Source organism: Myiozetetes cayanensis, unplaced genomic scaffold (assembly GCF_022539395.1).
Source record: "Myiozetetes cayanensis isolate MyiCay16 unplaced genomic scaffold, myiCay2020 scf12, whole genome shotgun sequence".
Classification (NCBI taxonomy): Eukaryota; Metazoa; Chordata; class Aves; order Passeriformes; family Tyrannidae; genus Myiozetetes; species Myiozetetes cayanensis.
In genome coordinates this window covers 22,443,297-22,469,752 of record NW_026086826.1, presented here as the reverse complement: position 1 = coordinate 22,469,752, position 26,456 = coordinate 22,443,297, and the positions used below count along the sequence as shown (strand labels likewise).

General features: G+C 40.7%; 2 protein-coding genes across 4 annotated transcripts in view; one reads left to right on the top strand and one right to left on the bottom strand.

Moving 5' to 3' along the window:
- The window catches only part of ZBTB41 (zinc finger and BTB domain containing 41), a 64,009-nt gene that overhangs the window by 14,870 nt on the left and 22,683 nt on the right, over positions 1-26,456 (bottom strand). Inside the window, exons 1-2 of one of the 2 annotated variants that reach the window (XM_050306986.1) lie at positions 2,273-2,400; positions 421-1,624 (exon numbers count right to left, since the gene is read on the bottom strand). In XM_050306986.1, the coding sequence (XP_050162943.1) occupies positions 421-1,543 (1,123 nt within the window). In that variant the 5' untranslated portion in view covers positions 1,544-1,624; positions 2,273-2,400. Of the gene's footprint in view, positions 1-420; positions 1,625-2,272; positions 2,401-26,456 lie in introns of those variants that run through there. The other variant, XM_050306985.1, reaches the window with a different exon arrangement.
- The window catches only part of CRB1 (crumbs cell polarity complex component 1), a 99,796-nt gene continuing 91,678 nt past the window's right edge, over positions 18,339-26,456 (top strand). The window contains exon 1 of one of the 2 annotated variants that reach the window (XM_050306975.1): positions 18,339-18,722. In XM_050306975.1, coding sequence (XP_050162932.1) covers positions 18,647-18,722 — 76 coding nt within the window. In that variant the 5' untranslated portion in view covers positions 18,339-18,646. The remainder of the gene's footprint in view (positions 18,723-26,456) is intronic. The other variant, XM_050306974.1, reaches the window with a different exon arrangement.

Here is a 26,456-nt window from a genome sequence, read left to right as displayed (position 1 = left end):
GCTCTCATGTAATTTTTAGCACATTTCTAGGATTCTAAGTTATGAAAGTGGAAAGAGAAAAGGACTTCCACTGTGTGCAAAACCAAAACATACCAGTACAACCCTAAATACTCACAAGCCATTTATTTCAGCACAGCAGCTTTTACACCCCTTGCTAACAATGAGAATTCAGATCAGTAAAGAGAAAAAAATGTAGTGTTTGCAGATTTTGCAAATAATGCACTCAGACCATTTATTGAAACTGTTTAGCACCACAAACATAACAACACGTAGGAAAATCAGCAGCACACTGGATCAGTGGGACAATTCAGAAATTCCAATCTGCACTCTCTAGGACCAAGAAAAAGCTCAGTTTATTTCCCATACAAACAGCACCACCATATGGTAAACAGGAACGAGATCAACCTAACTCGCTCTTACCTATTCGATCAAATTTTTTGTCACACTTGGGACACTGCAGTAGTTTTTTGCTACTGCTTTGAATGATGACTGGAGCTAAGCCTTCAGGAATATTCCCCATTGAATCAACTGCCTCAGAACCCTCTTCAGTATCATTCTGTTCCTTTTCACTCTGTTCTTCAAATTCCGAATCTTCACCTGACATTTCCTCTTCCTGTCCCTCTTCATCCACATTGCACTCACTTTCACTGTCTTCAAATTCACTTCTCTCAGATGTCTCCTTGTCAGAACTGACTTTTTCCAAATTGCTGTCAGAGGCATCAGCACTTTCATTGTCACTGATATCAAATTTAGCTGGACATTTACGGCTTCTCGTAGAGCGTCTATTGGAAAAGTTGGCCTTCTCAACCATTTTTAACCCATGTTTTCTTTCCAGTGAAAGGGATCGGTGGGCTTTAGTCAAATGATTTTCTAAGGACTTCTTGTAACAGAAACTTCGACCACAAAAAGTGCACTGATGATTATTTAATAGTTTACCTGACAGTTCAAGGAATGTTTCTACTGGTGTAGATGCATCAGTTACCACATCAGTCTGTACACTGGAAACACTTTCGTTATTTAGTAACTTTACTGCGTCTATGATATCTAAAAATTTTGCTGCTTCCAGCACTAATGGAATTTCATTTTTATACACAAAAAACTCAGAGGTGTAGAGAAACTCAAGTAAATGCTGAAATACAGAATGAGTTACATGATCTAATGTGACGACATCAGTGCTTGGATTTTTGCTCAAACAGGCATGAAAATAACTACTCCCAACAGCCACAACAACTTTGTGAGCGCTAAATTCTTTTCCTTCTACAATTATGAGTAAATCACAAAATGATGGATGCTTCTGTCTATCATCATTTAAGTATTTCAGTAGATTTTTGTTATACTGCAATGAACTCAGGAGCTTCCTTTGCTCTGGTGACGGTGAAAGTTCTTGGGAAGATTCAATCTGATCTGCAGGAGCTATTTCTGCAGACTTTGAGACAATTTCTTTCGCACAGTCCACTACAAGAATCTGCTCTGAAGTATCTTTCTCATGGCCAAGATGAACCTTTTCGTTTAGACTTGCAGCGAGCCGTCTCCTTTTCTTCATTGCAAAAGTGCAGCTTCAAGATCAGGAGCTTCATAGGTGATCAGCAAAGAATTCCTGTGACGACTTGGTTCTTCCCCGGACCTTTAAGAAAACATGCAACAGTAATTTCATACTCTGCAAAAGAATTATGATAAAAATTAGCACTTAAGCGTTACTTCCTTATTAATGCTTTTTGTATTTCAGTCTTAGTTTTACCTATCCTGCATAACTTAGGCTTTTGTTAAATCACTAAGATCTATTCTCCTTGCGTCCCAGACCACGGCATAACCTACTCGCAGCCAGAGAGCCGGCACTGCCTATTATTAGCTCTGAGGCGGCGGCCGGAGCTGGCTCCGCTCGGCTCCCAGCCGCATTTAGCCCGTGCAGCGCTGCGGGGCGGGCGTTCACTGTTGTTATTATTACACCGAGGCGCACTCGCTTTCCGCTTAACCCCGACAGGGCACAGCCGCCCCAGCCGCTCCTCGGGCCGGCCCGGACCCGCCCGGCGCCTGCGGGGCGGCGGGGCCCTGTGTCCCCGCCGAGCGTGCCCCGCGGCCGCGCTCCCAGCCCGGGGCCGCCGCCTTTGTCCCCGCGCCCAGGGCAGGGCCAGCCCGAGGGACGGCGGCACCGAGCCCGGAGCGCAGAGGGCGCACCGCGCCCGCGGCGCTTAAAATGGCCGCGCCCGCCCCCCCGTCCCGTCCCGTCCCGTCCCCCCCGCCGGGCGCTGTCCCACGGGCTCCCCTCACGCACCTGCGGGCTCCGGGCTCCCCCCGGGGCCGCTCGGCCGCCCGACGCCGCTGCCCCCGGCCCCGCACCGCGCCCGCCGCTTCCGGGCCCCGCCGCCCGCGTCAGCGGGTCACGGCGGCGCTTCCGAGCCCCGGAGCGGGAACCGCAGCGCGGCTGCGCGGGCGGGGCCGCGGCCGCCTCAGCGCCCGGGCCGGGAGCGGGACGGGCACAGGGCACAGGGCACAGAGCACAGGGCACAGGGCCCCGCAAAAACAGCGTGTAAAAGCCAGCAGCGCTCGCTCAAACAGCCGGCCGGCGGTGGCGACTCGGGATGGCCGAGTGCGCTCCACAGCGCGGCTTTGAATTTGCTTTCTGCTCGAAGCGTTCTGAAGCGCGTCGCGTAAGGAAGGGCTTGTCAGTTTCCCTCCCAGCTGTCGCGCTTCCCGTAGCTCGTGAATGTAACATGCAAGTCAAGTGTCTGCTGTGATACAAGCTTAGAGAGAAATACTTTATGTATCGCTTGTTTTAGTGCATGTTTCTCATGTAATTTTAGAGCACAGAACTAGGATCCTGAGTTAGGAAAGTGCAAAGGGAAAAGGACTTCCACTGTGTGCAAAACCAAAACATACCACTACAACCCTAAATCCTCACAAGCCATTTATTTCTGCGCAGTAGCTGTGCTTTTACACCCTTTGCTAACAAGGAGAATCCAGAGCAGTGAAAGAGAAATAAATGTAGTGTTTTCAAAAAATGTAGATTTTTCAAATAATGCACTCAGATCATTTATTGGAACTGTTTAGCACCACAAACACAACTTAATACACGTAGAAAAATCAGCAGCACACTGGATTGGTGGGACAACCCAAAAATTCTGATTTTCACTTTCCAGGACCGAGAAGATACTCAATACTACTGCTTTGAATTTGCCTTCTGCTTGAGAGTTTTAAAGCACTTCACATAAGTTCTTGTGAAGTTCCCTGTTTTCATGCTTCCCAGGAGACAAAAAGAGCAGCCCCAGGAGTGCCCCTGGCTTTGGGGGGATCCACTCAGGGTGCGGATCACAGCATATGGAAGGCACTCAGCCTTCCCGAGATAACCAATTGCTAGTGACAATGTGACACTGAAAATGGGTTTATTTTCCTGACAGCTTTAAAGGAGGATTAAACTTTATTCCACTGCATGTACTCTGTATTTATGACCTGTAAATTGACAGTGGTTGTCACCCAGCATAACAAACACAGTATGACTTGCAGGTGTTGCATTTTTCCATAAAAATACTGAAAATTGTCAAAGCATTTGTTATGTTCTGAGTGTTGCTGAACTGCCTGTACTCACAGCACTGCATTTTCATTAAAGTCTACTATTATTTCACTTTGAGGGTTTTTTAATGTGTAATAGTATATTACAAATATAATATATTTTAATACTAAACTGTTTCAAATAATTTTTAAGTAACATCAGTTCTTTCATTTAGTTATTATTCTTAAGTGAAACAATGGCATCAATATAAATAGAACAATCAATATTACTATGGTTTTCTTACACTGAAGACAAATACATGCTTGTGCTTGCCCAACTTTATTTTCTGTACATAGTTAAACGGTACATAAACTTAAAAATGTTTCTCTATTTGATAAGTTTCTCCATTTTGATTTTGCATGGGAAGAGCAAATTATGAGAGCAAGGCACTGTAAATTTTAAGCTGAGCTTTACACTTCGCTCTAATCTGAATAGCAGGCTCATAAAGACATCATTAGTGGGTATTGGCTTCCTGGCTCTTGCAGTTTCCATAGCAAATAGCATCATTTGGAATGTATAAAACTATGTGCTTCATCAGTTTTCACGAATGAATTGCATAAGGAAAATGCAGCCTTGATGAGAACTATTTTGTGAGCAAGAGTAACCGAGCTAGGAAAGTGTTCCACAGAATAGCCCTGAGACTTGCTTAGTTTCTTCTGTGTTGTTGGGAGGTGTAGGGAGGGGGTTTCACTTGGTTTTGATTTGGAGGTTTTTTTCTTTATTTGTTGCTGATATTATTTACTCTGTGTTGAGTCCAGTGTGGTTTCTTGGCAGTCTACAAAGCATCCATGTCTAATTGCCAAATTGTACAAGTTCAGCAGGCATTTTGACTTAGCACAAGCCTAGGTAACACTTTTTTCTCTTGCTGTTTTATGATACATGAAGGACTTAGTTCAAAGAGGAGTCGTACAGTGCTAAGTGATCCATTACCATGCCTGGCATTGCCGCAATAATTACACTCTGGAAACAAAATGTCCTTGAACTCTCAGGTCATTATGGTTCTTTCAGCATTAAGTCTTTCACAGTTAAAGTGGTACATGCAAAATGTAACTATATTAATCCTTTTTTTTTCCTATGCTTATTACTAAATTTTCTTGCCAGTTAATAGAATATCCCACATAGATTAAAAAGATGACTTTTATGCTAACTAGAGGCAGCATCAATCCAAGAATAAGCACTTGCTCACCTACGTGAGACCGTACAGAATTTGCAAATGCAGCTGCTTAGATTTGTCCAAGAAAACAGCATATTTATCAAATAAAGGGCCTTGAATTTTTGGAAATTAGGAAGTAGCTTTGTGCAAGAGAGTTTGGTGTTGGAGGAGACAGTTTCATCTTGAAATACTTGTTCTACAGCTCACTTCTGAGATACAGTGAAACTAGAAATGACAGATATTTTAATCATATGCCATTTAAACAAAGGACAGGTAGGAAATCAACTCTGAAGTTAAGCACTTAGCTGCCAACCAAACAGAAATAAAATTACATTAAAATACCATGCAAGTTTTAAGGCCTGACTGAGTAATTTCAATTTATTCCCAATATATCCTTTAACAGCTGATCACTCTAAGTATCCAGTTGTAAATCTAGTAGCACAAACAATCACATCCTCTTCCAGCCACCTTTACTTTGGCCACAACATTTTTCCTAAGGTAAATGTCTCTCTAGGAATTTTGTAGCTAATTTGCCATGGGTTCACACTGCTGAAACATGACCCGTGCTGTCATTCTTCCTTTTTGTATCCCAGATGTGTCAGTGATGGGTGGGGCCTAGGGAGGAACCCACAAAGCCTATATTTCCTCCAGTCTGAGATTTTTCTGTATTTTACTGCCAATCACCACATACACACAAATGTTTCAAATTAGGCTGTGAAGTGAAAGGGTTATAAGATTGTCTAGAGACTCCAACCAGTTTTGTAGCCAACAGTGCTGAATAAAGTCCATTGCTGGAACCATTGCCAAGAAATTCTTTCACACAGGCCATGAAAAGACCACCCAGGTCTCTTGATTCAGGACTCTCTGGGGCACTAATCAGCTGGAGGCTGGTTATACTATTATGGATGTTTGACATGTGAATCATGTTGATCAGGCTTCTCCTCTTGTCTTTCTCTTTAAAGTGCAGCAAGTGAAATGTGGAGAGAAGGTCAGATCCACTCTGACTGTATCAGCCTGCCTCACTCCATCTGGGAAGTTTAGTGCAAGGAAAGGTGGACACTCTGCCTCTGCTTGGGTTTTGTCCTCTGGAGTGTTCTGTAGGCAGACATGGGTTGAATAACAATGATCTTGGCCATTCCTATCTCTTTCTGGGGGATTAATGCAATGTGGAAGTTGCAGAGAGCTGTACAGTCACAGATTCCACAGAGCAAATTTCCTCCTGGAATGCTAATCCAGTGCAGCCCTGAGGTGAAATTATCAGGGGCTAGGAACAAGACAGTCAGTGCCATCACAATACTGCAGATGTGCTAAGTCTGTGAACTCAGTACTAGGCTAGCTCTACGAGTAGATTCATAGGTGCACTGCACTGCTTTCACATTTTGAAAAATATATCCACTGGGGAAATCCTTGGGTAGAGAGAAATTGCCCACATACTTTCCTGCCATTCGTGCCTGCTCCACCCAATCCACAAGTGCTTGGCAGTCCAGGGGAAAGGAGGGAGAGGAAAGCTGAATGAAAGAGAATAACATTGGAGGAAATATCTGTCTGCCCTCTACTGATGTAAGTCTTACGTAGTGTAACAAAATTATTGTAAATTAAAGCTGTACTCCCTGCCTGAAGCTGTGTAAAGAATAAACAAGGACTTCACACATTTTTTGTTGTTGTTTTGGGTGATTCTTTCAACAGAGCACATTAAACCTTTTGCAATAATACACCACTAGCATCAAGAGGTGTTCTCCTTTAAGCAAGGCAAGAATTAGGGAGAAATGTAATATCTTTTATTAGTTCGGATGGTTCATGTCACTGCTGGAAATAAAATCAGTGCCCCAGCTTTGGGCACATGACCTTGAGAAGGCTTCATGTGCCCAAAATCATCTTATTTCTCCAGCCATAGGTACTCCCCATTGTCTTTCTCAATAAATCCTGCCTCGTTCATAGCCTTAAACCATCATGACTGCAACAATACTATCAAATTTTCAGTAAAACAAGCAAAACCAGACTTTCCTGTACATACATAATGCTGGTTTCCAAAAAGGTACTATGGCAATGTATAGGGTAAACAGCTTGAAAGGGTTTCTCTGTCTTACATTGCCACATTTCCATTGCCCTGCACGACGAGAGACCTGTAAAGCTGCCAGAGCACCCTGTGAGCTGAGGCCCTATTACGAGGCAACAAGAATTCCAGTAACGGAGGGTAGCAGAGAGCTGATGTCACTGTCACTTTTTTCAGTCAACCAGAAACCAATTATCCCTGGCTGACAGGCCCAATTAAATCATCGGGTAGAGGGAAATGCCAGCTATCCTCCCCTAGAGTTGGGTAATTGGGGCTTTATTACAGTCAGACCTGGTGCTGTCTGTTGGGCCACAGAATACAAGTAAGAGTCATTCTAGTCTGTTTCTGTCTCTCTCTCCATCCTTTCCACAAGCATTAATCTATTTTTAATCTCTAAAAAAAAGTAGTTGCATTTTACATAAAAAATAATAATCTTTTAATATATATTCTCTGTCATAGTGTGAACCTGAAGATCCTTCTTCTTGTTCAAGTTTATAGAGAACATGAAGTTAGGAGTTCTGCCATGGTGTGTACTGATTTATACTTAAGATCCCAGGTTTTTTATCTAGTACTCTTGCAAGGATATAGGAAGTTTTCAGCTCATACTACTTCAAAACTTAGGAGCATGTTTGACATAGTATTAGGCTGATGTACGGAGGGGTTGCCTCGTTCACTGCATGGATAGTTTGGAGCTGAAGAAATGAGGCACTAAGATGTCTAAGTCCATTCTTGTTCAGATAAGCACTTTGCTGTGGCCCACCAAGGTCTTAAGGAAAGCATTGCTTGCAATGACACAAGGAAGAGCTCCTGAACTAGCTAGTTCATTTTAACTACCAAGTTTGAATGCTTCTTTAATATTATAAGCAGTGCAGCTACTTTAACACCAAGGTCCAGATGAGCTAAATGCCCTGCATCTGTTACCCAGCCTAGCTCATTTAGACTACAGCACAATGCAACCACACTATTTATGCCTGGACAAGAACACCTTCTTGAAATACATATGAAACAGAACTGTGTTCCCGAGGAAAGCTACCTCCTGTGTCTTCCCACAATGCAGTTTTGTCACATGCCTGTCCATCCTATTGATCTGCAATTCCTCTGCCAAGTCAGAAAAGACCTCTGCTGTACTTGCAGCATCTCTGTTCATGCTACCAGAGCCAACTTACATCTGTCTGTGCTGGATGTGGCAGATGCCATTGCATTTGAGCTATACAGTCAAGCACTTGCAGAACACTTCCACTGCCCAACAGAAAGCAGAATTTGCTGCACAGGTTAAGCTACAACTACATGCGTGTAGAAACGTGTATGTACAATCTGCTCAGTGGTTTGTATTTAAGAAAAACAAAAAAATTTGCTATTGAAGACTTTTCAGAAAGAGAGTATAATGCATAGAAGTTTCTGAATGGGATAAAAAATTAGAAGGCTGACAGTGGTAATATCTTGGAAGGCTAGCACGTGAAGCTGATAAATTACCAGCAGCTTTTAAGCTTTTGTGTCTTCAAATAATATCTGCTATGTAATTTTAAGGACAGCTAGAAACAGCCCTATAGGCCTATCAGCTTCAAGGCTTCTCAGAGCTCTTCTCCTTCCCTTTGTGATGAGCCTGGACATGGTTACAGTTGTCAGGCAATCAAAATCCATCTCTCTGCTAGAGAGGCAGGGTGCTTCAAGGTATAGGAGGAGATTAAGATGCCATTCTGCATTCTCCTGAATCACTATCCTTGTAATTTGTAGATGCTATTGGTTTTGAATTATAAAGATATGTATAATCTACAATACGTTTTCCCCCAAAGACACACAACTGCAGAAATTTAAGGATGTTTTAGGGTTAAAAGATGAGCATTTTAACTGTCATTGTTCATTTGTCTGAGCTAAATTTACATCTTCTATGATGCATTGACTATTTATTCACAGTCAGGATGAAAGGCTGCAGTTACAAAGCTTACGTCTTGTGTAACTCTGCTCACTGTAAGAAACAATCATTACATAATGGAAGCATTTTATCTGTTTCTGAGGCATCATTATAGTGTAGGTGAGAATTTCAGGACCCTCTTTTATTTTAGGTGACATTCAATATCTTCTTTCTTAATTACATTTGAATTATTTAATTACAACATTTTCCTAAGAAAATATAATTAGATTCTGATATCAAGAGGCAGACTACAAGTAAATTAATTAGGCTTGGAGGCCCCTATTAAAAACCTGGAGCAAGGTAGATTTGCTTCCAGTCAAAAAAGCAGTAGGTAGAGTATACACTGTGCAAGCACATAGCACAAAGAAAATGTTTTAACTAAAAAAAAAAAAAAAAAAAAAGGGAATGCAGAATTAATTCTGCTTTTTTAGCAATCCAACACACGTAGACAGCCCGACTGTACAAGAAGCTTGTATGAGAAATCGCTACAGGAAAGTTATTTTTAAAGAACAATCATTCCAAAGTAAACGTAACACCACGAAATAATCCTATGACAATCGCCTTGCAATGACCTTCCCAAATGAAAAAATGAACCAAACCAGCTTGCTGCCTGGGGTATCACTGGATCTAAACCCATTTCTGTGAAGTTCAGAACACTGTGATTGGTTGTACATCTCTTTTGGTGTAGCTGGTTGTTATCCCAAGATTAATGTCATTTTGTCTAGAAAGAAACATGCATTTCCAATAAAAACAGCTGAGGGAAAGAACCAGTTCTTAATTTTCTTTATTAGACAAAATTGTTAGAGCACTGTAACCTTTCAAAAGGCTAGTTGCTTTCCTTCTGGAGGAGATATGGTTGCTCATATCCTTTTCTACAGTTGAATTTTATGCCACCCATCTGTTTGCTAACAGTGCAGCAGCTTTGCCAACCTCAGCCACAACAACCTGAGTGCTTTGAGACCTGTTGCGTTCAGTGGTGAAAGGGCTGACAGAAACTTGGGTGCCTTTACGTGCTAAAGATTTGCTATTGCTTTTCCTCTTCTGAGTGTTTTTTAGATTCTGCTTCCACCAGTGCATTTTATTTGAATCAAGATAGGGAGAAGAGGCTTCAAAGTAAATCTGGGAGTGAGAATACTTTCCTCTCCTCTGAAAATATTTTCCTTTTCCTGAACTAAACCACAGATTGGAATCTTTAATATTTGTTTACTACCTTAAAAATGTGTAATATTGGAAGTGACGTGGATTGGTTGGAAAGGTTTGGTTGGAGGAATCTTAATTTATGTTTCAAACTTTTGAATACACTTTAAAATTATTTTATCTGTTCAAAGAAAAAAAAAATAGCAAGAAAGTTATACCTTTTAAAATTGCCAGAACTTTTTTTATCAGCAATTTTCAAATAAGAGACAGTTAAAACCCCCCACAACAAAACACACACACACACACACACACACAAAACAAATTACAAATGTCTATCCCCTTCCTTCTGAAAAGCTAAAAAATTTCTGGCCAGCTCCACTTCAAAGACTAGGTGATTAAGGGAGACCACCATCTAACTTTGAATTTCTGCCCAGTTTTTGGAAAATCTCTCTCACATTTACAGTGGCATAAGGTACAAAACAATTGTGCTCCGCTTTTTCTCATGATAAATGTGAATGGATAAATTTGTCTCATATTATGCATAGAGAACATGTCGAATTTGTATTTGTATTGTTTGGCCAAATATAATTTTTTTTCTTCCTGTCTTGAATTATAACACCTATTTTGAGACTCAGTATGGCTTCTGACACCTAGAGGGATATGGTCCTAAAGAAATGCCAGACTGTTAGAGAGTCACGCTGAGTGACCACAAATAGTGCAGTCTGCTAGACTAGTTATTTCCATAGCTTCTAATGAAGAGAAGGGCAGATACAGTATGTTCTGCATTCCCAGCCTCTGGAGAGTTAATTTCATTTCTTGAACAATTAGCTGATTGTGATTGCCATGTCATAAAGAAGTTTGGCATAATTCTAGTAGGTTATTGGTTCCCACCCTATTTAAATGCAGTGTTTTACAAGGACATGTTACATTAATCTACTTCATCAAATTGATACTGAAGCCTGACTTTGCTGCTGCAGGACTAGAGGGGGTCAAGGTTTACAGTGCTCATGTTTATCCATTCTTCAATAGTCAGATGCTGGCAGAGACTATTTAATTCACTCCAAATAATCTTATTTATTTTAAATGAATTAGCTGTAAAAAGAGTTAACTGTGTTTTTAGGCTACAGTTCATTTAGCAACTTGCAGGGCTACAGTTTTGAAAGAACTCAACATTTGCTATTCTTCAGGCATGAGTTGTCTCCATAGGTTTAGCTGAGGACTAAAAGTTTTTCAAAAGTCCTGTGGGGGTGTGGAGTTTCTCCTTCCTCTGTCACACCAGTGCTCAACATCCTCAATTCTGATTGCAGTTGAAAGCTAAGAGGAAATCTTACCCTGCCAGCATGAGGAGCTGCTGCAACACGTACGGGATGTGCTGCTGTGAGAACTCCTTGTTTCCCACTGTGAACACGTCTTTTTTAAACAACTTGCTTATAGCCAAGGTACTGAAGTTGCAGTTTCTGACAGCAAAATGGTATTTCTCTGATAATGGTAATTACATTAGAAGTGCTAGTTCAGAAATTCCTGTCCTCCAGACACTCGGAGTCTCAGATTTAGAAGTCTCAGTCCCACAAAACTATGTTTGGTGAATGCTGGTGCTAAGGCAACACCTCTCAGCAGCTGCCTGTGCATAAAAATCATATTCACCCAGGCTTTCACTGTACTGGGAGAATTACTAAAAATATGCCATATTTTACTTAAAAAAAAAAAAAAAAAGAAAAGCGAAAAAGTCTTGATACCCAGGAAAATGGAAAGCACTGTGTGAAATTCAGCATATGCAAAGATCTCAGCTTGCCCACACACAAAAGTTAAGATGCAGTTCAGCAACAAACCACCTGGTGATTTAAGGGGCTCTCTGGATACTGGCAGAATCTAACTCAGTTACAGCAGTAACATGTGCTCTTTCCCCCTCTTGCATCCAACATGATACCCAGAGATCAAATTGTGCCACCTCCATCCATGGGGTGTTTTCCTTTCTCTGGCAGGGGAACATGGTGACATCACGTACATCATCACCACTGAGGTCAGTATCACCACCCATGATTAAAATAGGCGTGAGATAATCTGAATCAACACAAGTGTGGAAGCCAGAAAATTTCATTTTACCTTGTGAACAATATAATTCAAACTGACAAACTTTCAGGATTCAGTTTGGTACAAAACTGAAGCCTTTGAGAAATGCATTGGCATTAAGATGAATGCTGTCTTAACCAATACTTAGCAGAAACTTGAAATCCCTTTGGGGCACTTACTGTTACTTATTGTTGCCATAATATTATCTAATACTTTAACACAGAGCCCAAGATTTCCAAGAGGAATTTAGTGCTTGCTAAGACCCACACTGAGACACTCCAGAGATGCCTACAGGGAAATGTTGCTTTGCACTTTCTGGAAGTCACATCCTTCAACTGAAAACCTGCAAATCTAAGAGCTCCAAATAGTCAGATGCTTTTCAAAACCTTGTCACACTCAGTCAATATACAATGACTGAATACAGAAAAGCAGAACAAAAATAAGGGATATTAGCAATCATGAAAAATTAAGTTTCTGTATTTGCCTGTTAAAAATATTACTTTTTGAGGATTACTGTGGTTTGCATTTCCATTGCAGATTTCACTGCCTCAAAATGATTTGTCACTGCAAGCACAGCAAAGTAAAACCAGGGAAATAAATGGTTTCCTGGCCCTCAGCCCAATGGTTGTCCTGTGAAACCAAATGGTTTGTCAGGTTTCTCTATTTGTGAAGACCAAAATTCAAACAACAGCTTCAGAAGCATCTCCTTCCCAGCCTCTCCATATGAGTGTAATTAGCATCCTGCCCTGCCCCAACGACAATTACAGTACAGACAATTTACCAGAAGTAAAATGTTTACATATAAAGTGTGTGTAAAAATCAAACATATTTGCTTACTAATCCTGCCTTCCTGACTCTTGCTCTTTCTCCTCCTCTACACTGTTGCCTGCTAGAATTGTTGAGTCTGAATTCCTTCTGAAACCACTTAGTATTGATAGTTGCTTGACTATGCAACTATCTCCTCTGCAATAGATGGGCTTTTCAATTTAATTCACGTTAGGTCTTTCTGGTTTGTGGTATGAGTTGTCTCACTCCAAAGGAAATTAAAAAGCAGAATTAGAAGAGGATCTGTAAGAATGTTAACATGTCCATTCTTCTGAAGTGAGAAGCACAGAGGGAAAAATAAATATACAACCCATTTGGATCTTAATATATCAGTACTTTTGTAAAAACACTATTTGCCTCATTTTCTCAAGCAGTCCTATAACCTTGACACTCACAGGAAGCTTATTGGTACAGACAGAAACTTCCTGATTATCCGGTTCATTAGCAGCAAGGTACAGAATACTAATTGCCAATTTTCATCTGCATTGACAAGGTCTGACCTAGCATTCATCTGACAGAGGAATTGCTTCCCTGGTGATGGTTCCTGCTTCCCTGCTTCCTGATCCCTGCTTCCCAGCCACACAAAATGCAACAAAAATAGGCTATTTCACAAAAATTAATCGAAGATGAGAATAAGTGAATCACACGCTATTGAGTTCTGCAGGTCCCGGGGGAATCCTGTCGTACCTTGCACAGCCACTTGGTTTTGTCTACTTAAGTGTAAAATACTCAGGAGAGACTTCATATGAAAACATAACAAAACAGCTTAAACTCCTTGCCAGAAATGCAATAATTTGAACACCATGCACCTTAACTAGTTCCTGACCACGAGCAAGTATGAAGTGCTTCAAGCAAACACTGTTTGAAGTGAGTGTAGTTGAAAATACATTTGGCAGGCTGGGTTATCGCTCCCACCATTTCTATCACACCCAAAATTATATATATATATATATATGAGTGAATTAACTTGACATTCCTGTAACCTTTGGCTAAATTTATATTTTACGTTAGCAGGTAGAAACCCCTCCTTACTTAGTAGGAAAGTGGCTCTGCAGAGAAGCAAAAAAGTAGTCATAATTTCAAAAAATGTATTACATTTAGGGAAGCAATATACTTGGCAGATCCTGCAAAATAATTTTACATTTTCATATAAAGCCCTTCTGTTTCATTAAAAAATTTATAATGTGAAAATGGGCAGAACTGGAAGCTTGTGCTCTGCTGGGTGTTCTGGAAGAGAATGTTCTGCTTTGAGGTGCCACTCAGACCGAGGAAGAAATAAAAAGAGCTCAAAGGGAAAACCCCAAATATTTGCACACCCTAATAAAAAGGAAAAAGAGGCTCAAAAGAAATAATATTTGTAGACTAATATAAGAAGTTAAATATAGTCACAAAATATTTACTTGTGGAAAAGTGTGGGCCAAGGGAGTTTGCAGTTGTCTCTCACCCACTGTTCTTGTGGGCAAGTGCTGGGAAATCAATGCACAGATTTGTCCTGGTTGAAGAGGCCTAGTTAAAATGCAAATAAATCTATAGCAATTTTGATAATGAGATAAAAAACTTCCTTTTACAGTACAAGTCTCTGTCCACAAGACCTTATTGCCACCCCTTATTCACATTGATTTATCCGTTATCTTGGTTTGTCCATTTATAATTACCTAGCTAAAGATAAAAAAAGTTACCTATTTTATGATTAGGGTACAAGTACCATAAATAGCAAGATGATCTGGATGATCTGGTCAGGTTCATTTTTCTACAAAATCCCATCATCCAAGTTTTAATTAATTACTTCAGAATGTATTTTAATGCCTAAACCCCGTCAGAGCAGAGTGACTTCATGCTCTAATGGTCCACAGTTTTCCATAAATGAAGCTCTACCAGGGGAGATCCCCAGTGAAATTCAGAATCCTAATTTTATCTGTGATGAAATTCAGAAAGGACTTAAGAGAAGATGTACACAAGAAACACCATTGAATGTTCGTAAGAAAATCAAAGACCCTTGGAAAAAACAAGGACCAATTTATAAAAAGACTTTCTGCATTAGGTATTTAAAACTGGGGGCCAAGCTAATACAGGCTAGAGCTTGTGCAGGAAATCTAATGCTATGTCCAAGGAATCACAGGATCATACGGTAGGAAGGGACCACCTGCTCAGAGCAGGTCTAGTTTGAGCAGGTTGCAAAAGACCCTTGTCCAGATGAGTTTTGCATATCCCAAACCTCTCTAGGCAATGTTATCTTTAGCTCAGTCCCTCTTCCACTCTTCCCTGAAATCATCCACCTGCTCCTGACTGATTACCAGTGCCTTGCTTCCAGTGAACAAAAACATTCAATAAAAGCTTCAGGTTAGTCATCATCAGGCATTTTGTAAACTCTCACCTTCCACTTGCAAGGGAATTTTACACTTTATATGAATTATTTAACTATTCTAATTTCTGTTCATTTTGTAGTTTAGATTAAGATTACCAAAATATGTTACAGGCTGGAAAAGAAGTACCAATTACTGAAGAAAATCACCTATAAATATATTTGACCTAGAAATCACGGGATGGTGTCAATAAAAATTGCACTTTAAATTGGAACAACACTGAACAATCAGAAAGCAACATGCTTAGCAGTGAGAGGCAGAATATACATGATTAATTAGTACTGCTGTCATCTGAAAATTGAAAACAGTGCTTATGCCAGGAAACAAAAGATGTTAGATAATGAAACTTACAGGACAGAGTTGAGTAAAATATTTTATAAGAGATGACACTGACAAGTAGTCTGATACCACAATGCTCTGTAATTATTGCACAGAAGCAATGGAAAAGCCACCACTTAAGTGAAAGCAAATGGCAGCACAAAACCCTTTTTCCCTGAGAAAATGGCAGAGTCTTTGACTTTTATGACTTCAGAATCTTTTCAAAGCTCAGCTGTACTGAGAAAGCATGGAAATTGCATTTAGATGTTATCTTTCACTGTGTACAAATGATATTCATGCAGAAATTCAAACCTTATCCTGTAGGCAACTTCAAGGAATTATGGCAGTTATAAGTTAATCTAGTTTATTCCCCATTAAATTCTGGGATATGAATGGCTCATAAAGAAGAAGAAACATTTGAAAAAAGGTATTGAGAAATGCAGGGTTAAGTTTCAAAAAGCTTGAAAAAGCAGCTCTTCATTACATTATTACAATGTAATAACTTTCAAAAGACCTAGGATGTGTTCATACACTTGCCGTATGTTTTATAATTATCACAGAGTTACACGGCAGGTTATTTAATTCCAATGTCAACACCTGTGTTAACAAACTATAGGTAAGTTCTCAGCCCAGTGGCATACCTTCATGTCTCAGAACTGCTAAGTGTGCTTAGAGTGCAGATTTTACATATACTTGTATAATTTTCAGAAAAATACTCAGATTTAATAGATATGACTGTTTCCTTGCAGTACTTACCCTATATTCCTCAGAATTGAAAGCTTCATATTTGCTTAAATTTTGTGTCTGTCTTTCTGCATATTCAAAGGATTTGGTTTTTTAAATTGATTGGTATATGGATCTGTAGGTCTTCAGACCAAATATATTCTACCAGTTGTTGGATGTATGCCTTCTTCCTTAAACTTCTAGATTAATACACTAATGTCTCTCTAGTAAAGGTGAAATTAATGTAATCAGCAGTTATAACCACAATAAAATGACATAACAAATTCCTATTAATGGAGACTATTTCGATAAAAACAATTTTAGAATTGTTCAAAATTATATCAGAAAATGTTGTTGTTCTAAGTAAGTTATATAGTGACAAATTTAAATACTAATGCACTTAAAGCAGGCAACCAGCACTGACTCAGCTGCATAATTTAGCCCAACAGAAGAATTCCCAGATGACAGAGTAGTATTTCCATGCTCATGTTGGAACGCTTATGTATTTTACTAGATAATTTCAAACAGAAACTAAACAGACAGACAACAAGGAGAGGAAAATACCCAAAGAACTATAAATGTAAATAGAAAACAAAGGGGATTATGAAAAGTGAAAGAGGTGAAAACTACAATTCACCATTTAATTACATTTAACTTGATAGTTATCTAAGTAATTTCCACTAGGAACCCTGTTCCTAGCCTATGAAATTTGGCCAGGAAATCCAGCCTGGCTTGACATTGAAGAGACCAGCAAGAGTCTGGTGGATGGAGCAAGGAAGCTCAGGGGAGTGGGATTGTGGAGGCTTCCTGGGAAGCAGAAGTGATAGAGCTGCTGGAACCAGGAGAAGGGGAAGAGGGTCTGGAAGGATGTTCCACAAGGCCAGCAGTGGATGAGTGCAGCTGCACAGGAATGAGATGGCAAAGAAAGAAGAGCCTTGCAGCAGGAGAAATTTGAAAATTATTCAGTTCACTGAGCTGAATGAGTGGATGTAAAAGTACCTACCAATTATAAACAGCTTTTGTGAATTCATGTTGGTATCAACAGTCTGTTCCCTGCTCACCTGAGGCCCTCAGCATATGCTTGACTTTCAGTCTGCTCAGTTCAGTTAAGTGCACGTGTAAACTTAAACTCATTATCAAAAGGCTTCCTGAACTGGGGGTTAAGATTTTGCTGAAGTGGGGAGGAAAAAAGACAATATCGATGTATTGAGTGTTATCTGTTTTACAGTAGCATAACATAGCAATGGCCAAGCAGATTTTTCAGGCCGGTCCTGGGCTTGAGAATGCCTGGTTTCTTCCCTAAGCCAGGGAGGGCAAGTGCCAAGAGCCAGGAAGACTGGTAGGGGTGAAGGTGGTGGAAAGAGTAATTCACTGCCAAACGGGCAGATCCTCTCTGTCTTGGCCTCAGAGCTGGAATGGTGCTACAGCAATCATTGCTGTGGCACAGCTTACCCACTGGGTGTGTGAGGTGCCAGAAGGCTGGCATTTGTCCTGGATCGTGGTACTGACTGTGGTTGCTGGAGCTGCTGCTGTCCTCCCTTGTTTTCGCTTCTGATAGACCAGGCTGAGGCTTTAATACCTGTGAAGAAAGTTGTGATCAGTGGATGAGGCGTTGGACACTGAGACAACTTTGGGCAGAAAAAGGGTGACAAGGCACCGTGCTGGGCTGCCGTGGCAGCTGGGGAAGTTTCCCCCCAAGTACAGGCAGACTGATGACACTTGCACCAGTCACAGTTGTTTTAAGGCCAGCTCTGGCTAAATCTCATCCTGCTCTCATCCCCTTCTCTTATCAGTCCTGCTATGTCACCTTCTGATTCTGTAAGTGACTGGTTCCTCCATGAGCAGTTCAAGACTAAAACACAATCTGATGACGCTCAGAGGTCCTGTGCCAGCTCCCAATCCATGGTGCTTTTTAGTGAATCCAGTGTAAACAATAACAACAACAACAGAAAATACTATGGAAGAGAACAGGCTAACACCTAACTACTAAAAAGATTGTGAATGGGGGTGTTTCATCTTCTCAATTCATGTGCTAATGATGTAAGACACAGAAAAAACTCAGGAAGCAGAGAGTGTTTGTTAACTGACTGTGCAAGAAAGCGTCAAGTGTTTGCACAGTGAATCAGAAAGGGTGTCGTGTAATGGGGGTTTAGTAGCAGGTAATGCATGATGTATTTTGAGCTGCTGAGAGCGCACAGTGCCGTGTCTGCGGTGCGGTGGCAGCCAGGCAGAGTGCACCATTCCCCACGCAGTTCCGCAGCAGACAGCCGGGAAGAGACTCCGGTCCAGCTCGCAGACAAATCTGCACCAGGTTTGAAAAATCACTCGGACCGGCCGAAGTAAAACCTTAACAAACACAACTGCCTTTTGAATCAAAGTCTGCAGGTTTGCAGTCCGCAGGCTGATGAGGGGCACAGGCAAAGATGGCTTGTAGGGGGCTGGGTGCCTTGGGTATGCCCTTAGTTTCAGAGATGAGGAGGAAGCAGTGAGGATCAGCACCAGCCCTTTGGACAACAGGCAACTCAGCGGAGAATGTCCTATCAAGATGAATATGGCTCATTCAAGAATTAACTCTCTACTCATCTTCTACCTCAGTTTTTCGCTGCTCATCCATTTAAAAAGTAAGATTTGCACTTTTTCTTATTGTTCTGACGTGTCCTCTGGGTAGATGGTTAGACATGCACTTCTAGCAGGAAGCTTGTGTTGTCAGAAGGCTTTAAAAATTTGATGGAGATGCCAAAAAGATTTGGTCCGTGAAACTAAGTTGTATGAACTCATTGTTTTGTAGCTTTCCCAATGCTTAAACTTTTTTTTTTTTTTTCTAGAGGAAGAATGAAAGCATTTTGTTGCTTCACATATTGAATGTACAGCAATAAATTTTTCTGCTAAACCAGTACCTATACTTTAAAGTCTGCTTTTTGATACCACTCATGCAGTAAATCCAAACATTTCTGATTAAAATCTAGACTAATTTATCCTTTTCTAAAGCTGTTTATGTTATGTATTTTAGTAGTATTCCTTTATTATATATGCCTTTTTAATTACAGCCTCTACAGAAAGCAGTTATTAAACAACTGGGATGTATTTGGTGTTCTAAATATCCCCATTATGAGGGAGCATGAAAGTCCAACTATTTTTGTAGAGAAAATGTCCTCGGCAAACTTCCACACAAACAGAAGTGTGCAAAACAGTGGAAGTCACAATGGGTTTCCTTGATAATTGTGTCAGATGGTTGAGAGTAAATACAAGCCAGGGAGGCTAAATAGCCTCAGCTGGTGAGGCTGATATATGTGTATGAAAAGCAGTAGCTCTTGAACATGTTTAAAATGAAGATAGGCAGGCTGGGTGCCTGAGGAGGCCGCTTGATTTGTGTCTGTTGAATGTGAATAGCAATAACACAAAGCTTTGAGCAGCTGCCATTGAACAAGAAGACTTGGCATTAGCGTACAGTGTTGTGTAATCTGGGTCACCTTCTGTTGCTGCATCACTCAAATTGTTACTTGGACAGTTTACAGCCCAACATAAATTAAAGACTAAAAAGCAAACAGATGCAGTTGGATCAACCAGCACGGAAAAAAATAAAATTTAAAAAATCTCAGACTTGAAGATATAGGAAAAATACATAGTATCATAGAAAGATTGTTATATTCTAGTAATTTTCTTTTGGGGGATGTACTAAGGTGAATCAGGAGGCCAAAGTGCTCTTTATAAACTAACTCACAACAGGACATATCCTGGGGGTAGGAGGGGAGAGAGACAGGATCTTCCACTTGCAAAAAGCAATTTTTGAAGTCTGCATATTGTGGGATGAACAACCAGTAAGCCTCTAAGACAGAGTCTGCTATCCAAGTAAAAGAAAGTAATACAAATGCTGTTAGTAAAGAAAATTTCATTTATACATGAGGCAGGCAAATTAGAACAAAATGTAAAAACTGTGGGATACTTAAGCACTTAAATTTTTAAAAGGTAACATTAAAACCTTTATGCACATAGAAAGCATTGCTAGAATGTAAACAAGAAAAAAGTCCCCAAGAATCAGTTTGAGGAAAGAATATAAATACAAGTTTTGGCTTTCACCTTGAGTGAGCTCTGCTCAATGCAGAACGCCAAAAGAGAGAAAAGAAATCGCATGTCATTTTATGCCCTTTCCTTAGCCCAGTTAACTGGGATGACATCTCAGATGTGGCATGAGTTTTCTCTGCGTTATGGCCATATGGCCAATCTCAAAGGAGAGGCTTTTCAGTCTTGGGGGTTTCTCTTTCTCAGGTAGTTTTGTGGCTGTTGTAAAATGTCTTGATACAAATTGATGTATCAGGATGGAGCAGCTACATCAGGAGCCAAAATCAGGCTCATATCTGTATCTATCAGTGCTCTGTATTTAATGATCTTCATAGCTATTTTCTCTTGAGAAAGTTTGTACACCACTTGAAACTGCCAACAGTTTCTGTTAATAAAAACATAACGGTGAACAGATAAGACAGAAAGAGAAGCAGAAAAATTGACTACAATTACTTCCTTACTTAAAAATTAATGCTGAGAAAGACCAAGACAGAAAGGCTGAAGATAAAATGGAACAGAGTTGATTGCTGATATTTATAAAAGTTGTATCAGCCATTATATTTTTAAAATCAATTTACTGGACTTGTCTTCCCCCAGAGGATTCTAATATTAGGTCTTGTTAAAGACAGGACCTTCCTTATAGCTATTTATTCTAAACAGCTTGGAAAATACATAGTATTTAAAAGCCATGAAGATTGTATGCAAGCATTCAATACAAGCTGGGTTTATACAGTGTTTTGTAAACATAATTTGTTTCTAGAAATCATACCAAATTAACTACTCACAGAAAATTAATCTGGGAGCATCCAGAGATGGTCAGCTCTGTATGAGGAAGGTCCATGAATCTTTACGTACAACGGTTGACAGGAAGCATGTCCAAAATCCAGAACAACGTTGATAACTAACTGCTGCCATACTATTGTCTAACAGGAATTGCAAGTATGAAACTGTGGGCAGAGAAATAGAGGAAGAGAAATTATGATAAATATTTACACATCAGTCTGGGAAGCGATTGCCCGAAGTTAAGTTCACAATCTTTTAATTCAGCATTCAATTACTGATAACTTTTTTTTTTTTCAGTTTTTAACAAGTTTTACAATGAATTATCTGTCGCTACTGCAGAGTTGTCTTTCTTTTAGCAAAAATTCAGTAAAATAATATTTTATGGTCAAAACAAACAATTGCCCAGATAAGTTGTGGATTCCCCAAACCTAAAAGTGTTCAAGGCCTGGTCTAGCAGAAGGTGTCCCTGCCCGCAGCAGGGGATTGGAACTAGATGATTTCTAAGGTCCCTTCCAACCCAAACCATGCTGTGATTCTACTTTTCTCCATTTTAGTGATTTCATGACCTTTCAGCAGAGCTAAAAAAAATTATTATTTACTTAGTAATAGGTTCCCCAAATGTTCATAAATTAAGAATAGAATTTCATTTGTGATTGCCATTAGTGTGGGCAAAATACCTGAGCTTTACTTGCAGCCTTTTTTCACCCCTCTGAGGTGCGGGCACTATGCAACTTTCCCCCGTAGACAAGAACTCTTAATTTCCAGCAACTATTCCCATTTACTCACGAAACTTTTAATTACTCCTTAATTACTGCGTCAGGAATAAAGCTCTTCTTATGAAGAGATTTGCGGTTTTGCTCATACTGCTCATCCCTCAGATGATGCAAGTGGCTTTCCAGCAAAGTATTGTTAGGATGCACGTTTGATGAGCTCATAGCCCATTCGGTTCTTCAGGAGCTCCTCATTAGCCCGTTGTGGAGCCTGTCAGAGCTGCACTCAGCAAAGTCTGAGTGCAGGCACCAGAAACCCTGCAGCTCTCTCTCTCTCCTGCTGTCATATTTTGCCTCTGTAGCACAGCAAAAAATGAAATATCTTTCATATGTTTACCATCATCTTCAGTGAGTTAAAAAGCAACGGCTTCTAGACCCAATTATAAGGGTGCTGGGTGGTTGTTTTTTTTTTTTTTTCCTTTTTATTTATATATTATATCATGGATAACATTTCCATCTCTGGAATGAAATGAAATCTTAAGAATGAAAAGCAGTAACCCTGTAGCTTTAAAAAAAGGAAGTAACTTCTGTAAGATGGATCCATTTGTGTGAAAGTGACATTAAGAACATCCCAACCACACCTGTATTTGAGCCTTTCAATTCAAATTCTTACAAGGCATCCTTAGGGCACTGCACCTGCCATTCCAATAGCAGAGCAAGAATGCCAGGTTACAGACCACCTCTCTGCTGTGTGCTCTGTACAGTGGGAACTGTCAACATGGGGAACCTCTGGAGGTTAAACATCTCCCCACATGCTGTTTAGTGATTCAGAAACTGCAACGCAAGAAATCAGCATCTTTGGAAATTTAGCCCTCAAATTCCATTGGTTTTGACAATGCAGGATAAACCACTGAATGATGTATTCACAGAAAGGGAATTCTGTAGCAAGGGCACTGATCAGTCTCTGTAAACAGGTGTTTGCAACTAACGACCTATTAGGAAAGAGTCTGATGGGAAAGAAAGGAAGTTGTGCAAAAGGGTGTTTTATCATTCATGCTCAACCAACAGCACAGACCTCACACAGATCTTGAAACCCTGATATATTATGCAGTATCCATGATAGTGCACTGGAGAAAACAGTGATGAAATGTTAAAGTATGTCATACAAGCAGAGGATATGAAGCTAATGTTTTATTATATACATAAACCTTTCAAAGGTGTCTCCACACAAAGTTTACATCTATATCTATCTATCTATCTAGCCACAGCTTTTTTCCCTGTGTTACTTTTGATAAACCCAAAGCACCTAGGGAGCCCTTTGCCTGTGCTAATCTCTAAACCTTTTCCTCTCTGCAAGAGGAAATTCAGAAAAAAACCCAGTGCTGTTTAGAGAATCCTCAGATTTTTATGGCCAGATTGGGTACTTCCTTACTGAAAAGCTATAGGGAAAGGCAAATATTTTCCTGTAATGTGCTGACAGTAAAATGACATGTAAGACACGGGAGAGTAATCAACCTACTATTCAATGCTGGCTATATCCAGTTTTGAGTGCTGCTGTGAGCAAGAGAGAGGCAATTAGGGAAAAGCTGGAAAGGGACAGCAAAAATAGGAAGACATTTAGGAAGATGTGCCCTATGAGAAAGGGTCACAGAAAAAGAAGCCTGAGGGAAGACATGATTACAGTCTTACCTACACAAAAGAAAGTGGCAATCAAGGATGGCAATGAGATCAGTGGCTCCCTGTGACCTCTGGATGGGCAGGCTGTGTAAAATAATAGATACTACATGCATCAGGAAAAATTTGAGTGAACTTTCCCCACTGAAGGATAATTAAGACTCTATATCAGAACTTTTTAATGAATGGGTTAGATAAATATCTGCCAGAGACTGTCTAGACTGCTGTTTCACAGCTGCTGCTACACAGATGAAGGGCAGTCAGCACCACCTCGGGGTGATCTGTGAAGACCTCAGGTGACAGAGTCCCAGAGAAGCACAGCTCCCTCCTTGCACAAAGGGCTGTGGTGGCACTGAGGCTCCAGGGCAGCTCAGGCACAGCTCTTGGGCTGGGATAGCAGATGGTTCCCTTCCTTTCTGCACCACAACTGGGGATTATCTGCTGTTCAAAACAAAGGCAACCTTGAACTCAGCCCTGTGTGTTGCATTAGCCACAAAATTGTTGCCTTATTTCAAATGAGAATATAGTTTACTCTCATTCTTTGAGACATCAAGTGCCTGCTCTTAATTGTTTGGTACCCTAGACTTTAAATAAGCACTTTGGCTATTGAAGGGACCCATTACTGCACCAAAACTAATAGCAGTATATTCCTAGGAAACTCTTAAATGGCATTTCTGGATACAGTGCAACAAATTAACACTGTATAAGGAGTCTTCCTTCTGCTTCATCTAAGAGAAGTTTAATGTTTTATTTTCATTTCATTGTTTTTAATTTTCACTTATTTATAAAGCATCAAGGTTTAAAAACTACACATATATATCCAGCCAGATACCAAGCAATAAAAGGATGTATCTTAGTCCATGTTCCATAAATCCTGATATACAGTGCATTCTCTCTAATAAATGAGTTAGAGAAATAGCAACCTAAGTGCCTTTGATCCTGCCTGCAGGGGTATGCAGCCAAAGACCTCTCAGGGATACTTCTATTTCTACTATTGGGGTTTTTTCCTATAATTCACATCTCAGCATTAAGAAAATCTTTTAGACAATGCCTCAATCTCTAGGCAACCTTGAGTACTCCCCTTGCTCTTTGTGGTGGCCCAAAAAGAATAAAGAGATCCTGATATTTACATTTTTCTAAAGGAAACCTTAAACCTAATTGAGTCAGCTAAAGTCACAGACAGTAGGCAGCAAGGAAATAAATGTTACATATTATTTTCTAGCTTGGTATTACTGATTAATTTGCTGGTTTTAGAGATTGACATGTTTCATCATTCTCACTGTACATTTGTTTCTTCAGCCATTCCCAGTGCCTTATCTTATGAGAGCAAACAGCAAATAAAAGCCCTAACCCAGATAAAACCATTTCCCAATGAGATTCTTATGTTTACTTTGTATTGATCATATTTTACTCACCCCTAAAATGGGTCAACAGGAATCTGCTTCCATCCTTTGACAAAGACTGCAGCTGACAAGGCCTCTCGGCGGGCAGGGACACGCACCACGCAGCTGCCACTGGAGCTCTACAGGGCTCCTCCGGGCCCAGCAAAGTGTCCCTCTCCAGGCATCAACAAACCAAGGCTGCTGCAACTTCAGGGTTAGGGCAGCTTCTGCCTGCCTGGAATCTTATCAGCGGGGACAGAGATCAGAATATTTCAAGGGCTAAATATTTCTGTGGGTAGAAAAGGGGCATGGGCTGCTAACCCATTACATGCAGTGTCCCCACTCCAGCAGCTCAGGATCAGGGCATTTGCCTGGTGCATCATTCTGGGATGTGCTGTGCCTGAATAATTGTGGCCTGGGTGGATGCTCAAGGGACAGGGGGAGAAATTCCTCAGTTCTTTTTATTGCTCTTGCTTGCCTGCCCAAGGCTGAGTGTACTGGCATCCTGTTCCCTTAAACATCTCCTTGAATAATGAGACAGACAGAGCATCTTTAACTGCATTAGTCAGGGGGTTTGCAGACAGGATGCATTCCTTCAATGTGCCCTCAATCACAGTGATTGAGATCAAGGTTGTGAGTAAACAAACCTTTTTACCCCTACCTAAGCCATGGACACAATGGCCTGAAATTTCCTTTGTTGATGGTTTCTGAGAGGTGTAACTACGTTCCAACACTTGGGGACTACTAAAGTCTGACTGCCCTCTAAAGTAAAGCCCAGAAATTTAAATTCAGCTCTAATTCACATTCACACTGTTGGAGAAACTATAAAGGAAGCATGAGAGGCAGCATACGTTGGTCACACTCTTCCTTTGACAGTTCCTGTTCTCCCTTGTTGGGGTTTCCAACAGGAACGATACTGAGGACTTCATTAGCTCTTTCTTCCACAAGGAGGGCCCTAGCTCTGAATTTGGCTGTGACACATTTCTTTCTTTCTTTGAATGCGAGCTAGAGGACTTTGAAAACAACATAATTTGACAGGAAGCCAAAGCCAGGACTTTACGATAGACAGTCATCAGTCTGCAAGGATCCAAGCAACTGCAATTTAAGTAACCTGCACTGACAGATTACTCACAGCAGGGAATCCAAAACTCCCAGTGTAATAATCTGGCATTGAAAAGACATCTGTGTACAGCAGCAGGTTCAGACATGTTTAGCTAAGCTTTGTGGCAATTTGTAGGTACTCAAAAAGCAGCTGTGATACTGCTCCCAGAACAGCAAACCATCCATGGATCTGAACACACTGAATTGTCCACGCAGCTGAAAGAAGAGATCAGGCTCTGTTATCAGTGAAGAGTCAGCAGTATAACTCACCAACCTCCTAAGAGCTGGAAAGAGAGCCTCTGAGAGTGTGTCTGAACTAATATATATCGCCTTGCTGCTGCTTGGGTATCAGCCACTTCTGTCACAGGAAGGGTGGAGCTGTGTAGCTTCACACTGAATCCAGGCTCATGCTGAGGGCAGAGCCCATCAGATCAGGCACCGTGCTTTGCTGATACAGCTAAATGGCACCTGGATTAGAGCTGGTTCAAAGCATGCTACGAGGAATTCTGTCTGCACCCATCCACCTGCGCCTTGTTATTTAATCAGGCATCTTTCTAGGGTGTCTCTCTTAAATGCAAACAGACAATGCGAAATATACCACAACAATCTGCTGGTGATCCCATTTTAGGGGGGTGGAAGGGTAAAC